The 10,175-nt window shown below is 44.5% G+C and overlaps 2 protein-coding genes across 2 annotated transcripts in view; one reads left to right on the top strand and one right to left on the bottom strand.

Annotated features, from left to right (window-relative positions):
* Positions 1 to 2,680: 2,680 nt before the first annotated feature.
* ZDHHC4 (zDHHC palmitoyltransferase 4) lies at positions 2,681 to 7,167 on the top strand (the record flags this gene model as incomplete). The annotated part of the gene is made up of 5 exons (XM_010178305.1): positions 2,681 to 2,754; positions 4,533 to 4,711; positions 4,812 to 4,937; positions 5,571 to 5,815; positions 6,883 to 7,167. Coding segments are annotated over 5 exons (909 nt in total), but the record flags the coding sequence as incomplete, so codon positions are not given.
* A 2,231-nt stretch (positions 7,168 to 9,398) lies between these two features.
* Positions 9,399 to 10,175, bottom strand: part of LOC104532948 (transcription factor E4F1-like) — a gene marked incomplete at its 5' end in the record, with an annotated part of 2,132 nt that continues 1,355 nt past the window's right edge. The window contains one exon of the mRNA XM_010178294.2: positions 9,399 to 9,838. Within this exon, the coding sequence (XP_010176596.1) occupies positions 9,491 to 9,838 (348 nt within the window). The remainder of the gene's footprint in view (positions 9,839 to 10,175) is intronic.

The raw sequence follows: 10,175 nt of genomic DNA, 5'->3' as shown, positions 1-10,175 counted from the left end.
CAGGTAAAGAACGGGGCCCTGGGAGCCGTGACGGGCTCCTGTGCGGGTCACCGGCCCCAGGTCATCGTGCTGAAATCAGTGTATTTCTCCTCCATCATCAAAAATGCCAGTGCTGTGGTTAGAGTGATGATGGACGGTGTTTCTGTACCTGTAGAGAGGTGGGGGTGGGTCTGTTCAACCAAGGCCCAAGGGACAGGACAAGAGGAAATGGGCTCCAGTTGTGGCCAGGGCAGTTGAGATGGGATGTGAGGAAGAATTTCTTTGCTGAAAGGGTTCTGAGGCATTGGAAGGGGTTGCCCAGGGCAGTGGTGGAGTCCCCATCCCTGGAGGGATTGAAGAGTCGTGTAGACACAGTGCTGAGGGACATGGGTTAGTCGGGGACTGGTCAGTGTTGGGTTCATGGTTGGACTCGATGAGCTTCAAGGGCTTTTCCAACCTTAGTGATTCTCTGATTCTATATTGTCAGCTGCTCTCATCAAGGGCCTCATTGGGATCAGAAATACAAATCCACTTCTTTCAGCTGATGAAATCCTGCCCAAGCAGGTGGTAAAAACCAACGTGCATCGTACAGCTCCTGCCCTGCGTGTGCTGGTCTGGCCGGCAGCGCTCACCGCAGGGCGGTAGTGAGGATGGAACTTCTCCTGGTGCTAAAAGCACATTGTGCAGTGACACCACAGCACCTCAGCTTCGAGAAATTCAATAATAATGAGGCCCCAACTATTTCCCATTTCATTGGCTGTTCTCTGTAAGAGGAAAAACAAGGGGGGAGGTTGGAGGACTGGGGGGAGTTCTGAGAATCAGGGAGAGGATTGTAACTGGAGGCAAATGTTTTAGGGGAAGCTCTTTAATGTGAGTCTGTCATGGTGCTGCAGTCTTGTGTCCTAAGAAAAAGGGAGAAATGAAGAGCTTTAAAAGAGGATTAAGAATTGGCATTTTATTGTAAAAATGGAAGGAACTGAAAAGGCACCAGCTTATTTTTCTGTCTGTTGGGCTGTGTCTGAATGAAGAAAGGAAAAATAAAGGTGTAGCCTTCTTGTAAGGGAGAGGATAGGAGGATTATAATTTAAATTGTAAATAACATTTAATGCTGTTTACATGAGTCTAAACAGGCTTTCATTTTGCTACTCCTGTTATGCTTTTCATTTTGCTTTATAGACACACAGATCATTGTGCAGAGAAGTTTGTTATTTTCCCACATTTCTGAATAGCTGCTTCTAGGAAAGGTGTGTAACAATCAGCAATTAAAATCCTGCTGTGATGTAAAGTCACTCTCTGGAGAAATGTAATCAGTACTCGTACCCATGGAATAAATATGGGTAATCATAAATAGTTTCTCTAGGTGCTGTAGTTTAATTTCATTCCTGACTGTGATTAATGAAGCATATGAGCCTGGAAGTTTGTTGAAATGGTTTGCCTGCCCTCCTGTAAGATCCTGTATTCATTGGGAGCGATATGAAATAACTCACTTGCACAGAGCACAGCTGTTTCTAGCCCTGTGACAAGTCAGCTGCCATCCCCCGGCCTGTCGTCCTCGCTGCCAGCGGTCCCGTGGTGTGAGGTGGTTCTGTGCCCTGTACAGCTCTCCTCCTTCCCTCCAGGTTTCATCGTCGCTGCACGCACGAGCTGTGTTTGTAAAACCCTTGTTGTGTGGTGTAAGGAAGGGCTGGAGCACAGGGGAGTGCTGTACTGCGCGTGAGGAAATGCTGGATGCTGAACGCAGTGTCAGACTGTGCTAGTGCACATACAGGTGGTTTAAGTTGGAATTTAGCAATTGCATGCAGGTTGCTTTTCTGTTCCATGCGTTCCCTGTTGCAGCACACAGCCTCTTTTAAAAAGGACTTGTCACTTGAGCTGCTGGTAGGAGGCATACCAGTGAGAAGAAAAATATTTAACATCTTTTCAAGGCTACATATGTTTTTTGCCTTCTGGTCTTTCACATCTGAGACAAGAGGCTCTCGCTGCATATTTTCTTTCCGTGTCAGCTAGAAATAGGCTCAGCTGCTCTAATTCCTCCACCAGTGATGGAGCAGCACGTTGCTATAGAGATCTGTCACCTTCTGAACAGCAGAGTCCAACGATTCCTAAATGAAGACAGGCAGTTTTCTTCTTCGTTGTGTCCAGCTGTTTTTGAAACAGCAGTTAGGTAGATGTGGAGTGATCAGGCTGGATCACAGCTGTAGCTGAAGAAACTAGGGAGGTGGTTTTGAGGGGGTTTGTTTGTTTTTTGGTTGGTTTGGTTTTGTTGGTGGGGTTTTTTTTTCATTTTTCTAGAAGAGAGCAGACTTTATCCCTTTGCTTATCTCCACTTGCATCTGTCAGATGTCCTGATGAACCATATTGTAGTTCAGAAATTGCTCAGTTCTATCCCCTGCTTAACCAGTTACCCAGTCCATAACCCGATATAAGCTCCTTAGAACTTTCACACATTAACCCAGATACGTTTGTTTGTGTTTTTTGGGCTTCTGAGAATATGGAACCTCATTCCCATTTTGAAAAACCCAGCAACATGCTTGTCTATATTCTTAGGAGCTCTGATGCTCCTGAGGATGAGCTTCCTCCCCAGTGATATAGCTGCAGTGATATGTAACTGAGGGATTAGGTGACTTAGGGTTTTTTTTAATGTCCCACAAGACAGAAGTGATGTGCAATTCAGATAACACAGTGTTTTCATTTGCTTCAGGTATTGTCATTTGTAATCCCCACACAGCTCCAGAGAGTGACACACAGGGCGCTTCACAGGCTCTTCCACACAAGGTATTGCACTTCTGGTTTATGCTTTTGACATGATTTTTTTTTCCTGGTATTTCTGGCCACTATTGGTGACCTCCTGCCACCATCAGAGCTCTCAGCATTATCCTGAGATATTCTCTCTTCATTAGAGGTGCTGGTCAGGGATCACAGATTGCCTTTAAGGTTTGCCACACCATTGTCTTTCTGTTCCTTGTTTCTTGTTGAGAAGATGGTACCCTGAAATATTTGAACATATTGACAAAGAAAGAGAATATGGCTCAGTAGCTTCCAGTGTAACAGATGTTGGTCACACTGGTGGGAGTCTGCACCCACAAGAGAATTACACCAGACTGTCTGGCAGCTGCAGGATGAGTTCAGACAGAGCTAGCGCTCTCCATCTTCTCCCTCAAATCCCATTAGTCTTAGTCCAGCAGCTTGGATGTCCAGGTGGCTGAAGGGGAAGCTGCACAGCTGCCAATGTGCAGCCTGCTGCATTAAGGTGAATTTTGTAGTGTCTTGTAAACTTTGGTGCTTTAGGATCTGCTTCAGGAACGACTGAAATACTTTTCCTCTGGGGGCAGCAACTCCACTATGACAGACACTTCAGGGGCGTAACAGCTACAGCTGTTGAATGTTTTGTTGCCTGCTGTGCAGATTCTCTGCTGTTAAGTTAACACAGCCCAAGAGAGAGTGGTTATGCTGTCAAATCCACAGGCAGCAGCAGAGCAGTTATCTGGTGAGCCTGGTGTGGTCATTGCTAGATGATGCTGTGCTGGAGGCACCGTCATCCTCCCGCGCACCCTTCGACTGCATCGCCTCATTCAAGCGAGAGATTTCTCAGGCCATGCAGAAGTCCAGTGAGGAGCAGCACTTGAGGGTGTCTTCTTATAGCCCTGCAGTTCAGAGGAGACTCTGTAGGGTCCTACAGGATTGCAGACAGAAATGGTGCAGGAGAGAGCAGCAGAGAGCTCGTCTGCAACGGACTTGGCGCTCTCTTCAAATCCACATTACTAGTTACATAAGTTTAATCATAGAATCATAGAATCATAGTTACTTAAAACCTGTCATAAAAATCCAGCAAACTGATGTAGAACGCAGAGAACTGTGGTGAGTGAACATTGCTCTCCTCACGCCGGGCTTATCTCAGCATCTCTTTGCCAGCTGCTGGACGCTGTTGCTCGGTGTGATGCATCCCAAACAAACCTGCGTCCCGAGCAGCTGTGCACCGTGCCCAGCAGAAGCTGTGTTCTGCTGACAGGTTGGAACGAGTGTTGGCCATTGCCAACCTCCTGCCATGCTTGTTTCGTAATGGCTGCTTATATTATATTATTACAGAGTTTTTTAGGATTACCTTTTACTAGTAATCTTTATTTAATCTTAATTAATTTGATGTAATACTTATTTGCTTTCAGCTTATTTTCATGCTTTTCAATGTGCTTTCAGACACTGCACACAGCAAATGTCTTCTGGCAGCATGTTTTATGGCCTATTGCTGTGGCACATTTTATCAGCACCAAGGGTGCTTTGTACTTGACTCTACTGTTGGAAAAAAAACCCTCCAAAGGACGTGACAATAACGGAAGTGAATTTAGCTGGCATATTTAAAGGAGAGTATGTGGGAAGAAGAGAAGGAGAAGCCGTTGGATGGAGAAAACACTATTAATATGCAATCCATGCTGGCCTGAAAACCTAAAAGAGGTGTCTGCTTGCATTTGGAAAGTCTCTGCTGATCACCTCTGAGTGTACTTGACCTGTTAATCAGGATGCTGAGTATTAAATAGACCGTCTCCTTTCTGTTACAGGAGCCGTTTGTTTGTTGTCCTGCACGTAGCCTTGCAGGCCGCAGTGTATGGGGAATACTCATGGGAAGTGTTTGTTTACTGCTGGGAGCTGCAGTTCCACCTCCTCCTCCTGCTGCTGCCCTACCTGCTGCTGGCTGGGAACATGGCCTGCTTCATTCTCTGCTCCCGGGCCGACCCTGGTAGGCTCGTGCTGACTGTGAGCTGCAGCTGTTTCAGAACAGAACCTAAAATATGTTAGAAATACTGTGACTTTTACTGTGTTTCTTGTTTCTTTCACAGGTATAATAACAAAATCCAACCATGCATCGTTGGTGAAGATGTATGTGTATGATGGTGTATTATTTCAGAAAGGCATCGTGTGTCCTACGTGCGACATGGAGAAGCCAGCCAGATCAAAACATTGCAGTAAGGATCGTAACCTCCTCGATAAGCCAACAGTAATACTCTCCTAAACGAATTCTCCACCAATAACTGCAGTTCACACTACGTCTGTTCTGTTACCCAGCTCGATGCACACGGGATTGTGTCTGTTTTACTGGGCTGCCAGATCACAGCTGCCCTTTGTCCATCCATGGAGCTGCTTTGCTGCTGTTCCTTCTCACAGAAATTCCCAGTTCCCAGGGTATCACTGTGGGTCAGGAACAGGCGAGCTTTTGAGCATCTAGAAGTTAAATGAAAAATGGTCACCTGTCAAGACCTGAGTTCAGGGTTTTGTTTCTCTTGCAGAATTTGCTGTTATCAGCTAAAATAAAGCTGGGATCTACAAGCTCTACCTTACATATGCTTTGCTAGGCAGCACTGTCAGAGAAACCAAAGTCTTTGAGCTGCAGTCTTGGTGAATAAAAGGAAATGAGATAGATGTCTTTGGTTTTAGTATTGGGTTTTTTAATGATATGCAATTGAAATGAATATATCTGCTTAAAAAGCTGTCAGCTAAATCTAATTCTCAGATGAAAACCTCCCTTAAACTGGTAAAAAATCAAACTGATTACTTAAAAACCAAACAACTGAACTATCTTGTCACTTGCTCCTCGTCAGGTTTCTGCGGTACGTGCGTACATCGCTTTGATCACCACTGTGTGTGGGTCAACAACTGCATTGGTGCCTTCAATGCAAAGTATTTCTTCCTTTACCTCTTCACACTGACTGCCATGGCTGCAACCATTGCCATCCTCACAGCAGCGTTTCTCATCCAAGTGGTGCTGCTGTCGGATATGATGCATGGGACTTACATTGATGACCAAGGCCAAGAGCAAGCTGTTGAGATTCTCTTCCTCATTCAGGTAAGTGTAAACTCTCTGGGTTATTTGCTTATGAAAAGGTTTCTCTCAGTCTTTGCTGTCAGGAATCTTGTAAGTCCACCTGTTTTCACAGGCAGAGTGTGGACAGGCTGCAGGTTTTTTACCAGCTTTACACAGCTCATCAAGTTTAGAAAGCTGCCATTGCAGAATACTTCAAAAATCTGGGCTTTTTCTCACAGCACTTCATTCCACTCTCTCATTCCTCAGATTTCTGTCTCCAGGCTGCTTTCACTCAGCAGATCTGGTTCATAAAGAATGACTTTACATTCCAATGACCATCTACTGTAGTAGGGCTTAGGAAACAGTTGACAAACCTTGAGTGATCTTCATGGAGATGTTAATGCATTGGAATTTAGATACTTGAGTATTTTCTCTCACATAAAGGCAAAGGGTGACTTTGAGTCTGTCTGGCACTTGAGCTATTTGCATTTCAATCTGCTCATCCCTTTCTGCAGTATGGCAGTGTGGTGATAAGTAGTAAATGCTTTATCTGCTCCTCATCCTCGACAACAGATGGTTCAGCCTCAGAGTCTTACAAAGGGATCTTTGGTCAGGGAGCTCGTGTTTAAGCAGTACCACTACCACTCTCCAGTACTGGAATTTAGCTCAGAAAAGAGCTGCTTCAACTGTGTCATGTCAGCAGAACCTGCAGTTGTACCAGATTGGAGCTTCTTCATTTGGCAGTTTGTTTTCAGATCATCTGCATTAACGATTTTTTAATTTAAAAAGCCAACAAAACCCAAACAAGCAGAACTCCAGTATGAAATACAAACATTGGGAGATAGGTGGGTGTAGGAAATGCTCCTGCCTATTAGCAAGGCTTGTGAGGGAATACATTTCTGGAAATCTCTCTGCTTTACTCCAAGACTCAATCAGGAGCTGGACCATCGCTGAGCTGGGTGAGGGCCAGGGCTGTGAGCTGGTTTCTGGGGCTGCAGTTCTGTGTGCCTACAGATGTGTGTTTCAGCTGGCGTGTCGCAGTGCTCACATCCCTCCGTGTGATTTAACGCTCCAGCTTTTAACCAAGTTCTTATTTTCTTTCTTTGCAGCACCTGTTCTTGACTTTTCCTCGGATTGTCTTCATGCTTGGTTTTGTTATTCTTCTCACACTCGTGCTGGGTGCATACTGCTGCTTCAGTCTGTACTTGGCCTTAACCAACCAAACTTCCAATGAGTGGTATAAATCCAGAAGATACGGGTGTTCCCACTGTCTGACATTGCAGCCTTGTGACGGACAAGTTGTCTACAAAAACATTTATTCTAAAGGAATCTGGATGAATTTAAAGGAGATCTTTAAGCCTTGTACAGTGTTGGAAGGGAAGAAGAAAATGTGAAGATGTTACTCCCCACAGAGCATTTTTAAGCTTTCTGTAAGGCTTTATTTCAGCAGTGTGCTCTGATGCCCTAGACAACGTTTGTAAAATGAGTTCTGTGTTTCAATTAAGTAATTGGAAACTATGTTTTCATAAAGCCAACTAGTCTTTAAAAAAACTAAAGAGTTCTGTTGAGTTTATCTGTAACACTCCTCGTGTGACAGGGGCTGTTGGTCTTTTCAGACCCAGTCCCAGTGTTGAAGCTGTGCTGGAGGCAGGTTCAGCTCAGGAACAGAAGACACAAGGAACTTTTTTTAACAATTACTGTTTGTCTGCTGCATTACAGCACCGTGTCATAGGCAAACTGAGTTCCCAAGTTACTGTGGTACCTCTTGAGTAGATCTTCCTGCAGGAGACTTTACAGGAACATGTAGAAGTGGTGAACATCTGAATGCAGGTATTTGTTAACGATTCACAGGTTTTCTCCCCCAGTAGTAACTCTCAGCTGACTGTCTTCAGCTGTGAGTCACTATTTGCAGCCATATGCTGATCAACAGCCCCTCAGCAGAGCACTGTTTAAGATACTTCACTCGATGAGGTCTCTGAGGTTCAGTTTAGTCCTCTTGTTTCCTTGTTAGAGGGAGCAGTGGTGAATTTGCTGGTATGGAGAGGGAAGTCTGGTCCATCTGACTGAAGTGAATCTTCTTCTCTGTGAACAAAGAGCTGCTGTGAACTTCCAGGAAGTTTCATCTTTTTGTAAGTACCTTTGTTTGGTAAATGATTAACCCATTACTGTTAATATGTAGAATAGGTTGTGTGTATTTAGCTGGAAATAAATGTGATTATTATTATAAATGGCAGAATCTTAATCTGCAGAAGCCATGTTCTCCTGCAGATTTCTACTAGTGTGGAGCACCTTAATTTCAGAAAGAAAACAACTACAAGTGCTACTTCTTGCTAAATCTCTTTGTCGATGCCTGTTTTTAGCTTGTTCAACATAAGATGCCATTTCAGCCTTAGAGTCATGAAAATAGTAGATTTCTGGACAAAATTTCAGCATCCTGTAAAGGGTATCAGAAATTTGATATTGAGCTCTGCACATAGAGGTCCTGGCAGATTAGAGACTTAATCCTTCTGGCATTTCTCATCATCTTTATGCCACTGTTTGACAGATCTGCTCACAGCGAGAGGCTCAGCTGTGTCTTTAAGCATTTCTTTGTATTTTGGGCATTTTGCAAAGTTGCAGAGGCTGTTTCTAGGGCTGTCCACCTGCAGTTGCTGAACAGGCCACTTCAAAAGCACAGACAGCAGTGACACGATCTCCCACTCTGTCCAGGGATTCTCTAGGTGGACACTGAAAGGCAATTCATCAGTGTCCCTCAAGAAAACCCTCTGCCTTAATGGCAGAAGACAAAAGTAAACTTACAGCTATGCAAGTGGCCTTGAGAAATCCCTCTAACTAGGGATCACTTGAAACATCTCCAAAGCACAGATGCTCTGGCTGCTTTTAGAGGCTTGTCTTGGGAAAACCAGCATGTTTGACTCATGTTTGCAACAATGAGGGTTTCTTCACCACAGTGTTAAGTGGCCCTGTTCTTTCAGAAATTCTTCTGAGGGATAATAGAGCAGAAATTGAAAAAAATATAGTAAGAACTTTAAATAACTTTATTTTTAAAAAATGTATTTATTTACATGCTGAATCTGTACAATATGCCATTAAAACTCCATATATGTTTTTTTTTTTTAAAAAAATCCTATACAATATGGCTTTACACACCAACAGACTAGCTCTCGGAGCAGCCTGTCAGGCACTGCAAGGGTACAGTGACGTGTTCTTTCATAGACCAGTACATAAGGCTACTTGTTCAGGATATAAAATAAAACAAAAATACTGCAGTACCATGCCTTAGGAGGACTAAAGGAGTGAGGTTAAAGGCATGGAAGCTTTTGAGTGGTGGTGGCTGCACACCAGAGCTCCTTGGGTTTGGTTTTCTTGGTTGTTCTAAATGCATACATGAAGTAGTCTCTTATGAGACCCTACGTAATTGCTCATTTTCTGAAACCTTTTGAACACCAGAACACTGCTACTGTCCTGTGGCCAGAGGTAAAAGCTGCACAAAGGATCTTCCTTTATTTACTGGAGGCAGCTGTACAAGATACTGTCCGATGTGGCGTGTGGGTCACTCCCAGTGTGACCACGCAGAGGTTTTAACACCGTTATGTCCATTTTAAACAGAAGCTCTCTGAACAGTTGTAACAGCAAACTCAGGACTGATCAAATTCCCCAACTGGAGAGAAACAGGAAGTTTTCCATTAACATCTGTCACCAGCAGCGTGCTGTTCATTACACAATCACAGTCTGGACTTCCACCTCCCCCTCCTGGGAGGCGATCACAAACTCTCCTGCGTGTTCCATTATCTCAATGTCCTCGGATGCCACCATTGTCACTGTTGCTTCTTCTGTCTCGATGCCACCCTCTGTAGCCAGCACTGCTCCTTCTCCGATGGCAGAAGCCAGCGTCATGGCCACCTGCTCCGTGAGGCTTTCGGGGGTCGCGATGGTGATGGTGTCCGCAGCATCTGTGGTCACCTCGGAGTTTTCTGCCACAGTGACGTTCTGGACAATGATCTGGTGACCAGAGTTTGCTTGATTGACTATTTGTTGTACAACCTTCATGATGTGGCTGTCGACCTTCATGAAGAGAAAAGAGGACATGTTATTTCTCGGTGTACTGTGCTCTGTTACAAGTTCAGACAATTATCAGTGCCTGATGGCCAGCAGGGCAGTACAACAAGCAGCACTGAATTCCAGTTTCCTCCAGCTGTTCACCAAGGTTCTCATCACCCTGAGAACAGCAAACTCCTAGAACATGTTACACCTCATGCTGCTGAAGATGTTTCACCAGCTGGGTACTTCCTACAGAAAGTCAAACTGCTGTTTGTAGAAAAAAATCTTAACAACACACACCCAGACATGTAAACTGAGTGAATTCAGGAGCCCAGCCAGGCTCTGCTGTGGCAGCAACCAT

Source organism: Antrostomus carolinensis, unplaced genomic scaffold (genome assembly GCF_000700745.2).
Source record: "Antrostomus carolinensis isolate BGI_N321 unplaced genomic scaffold, ASM70074v2 scaffold34550, whole genome shotgun sequence".
In the NCBI taxonomy this organism is placed as follows: Eukaryota; Metazoa; Chordata; class Aves; order Caprimulgiformes; family Caprimulgidae; genus Antrostomus; species Antrostomus carolinensis.
Note: the sequence above shows the minus strand (reverse complement) of the source record. Positions and strands in the feature narration are given on the sequence as shown.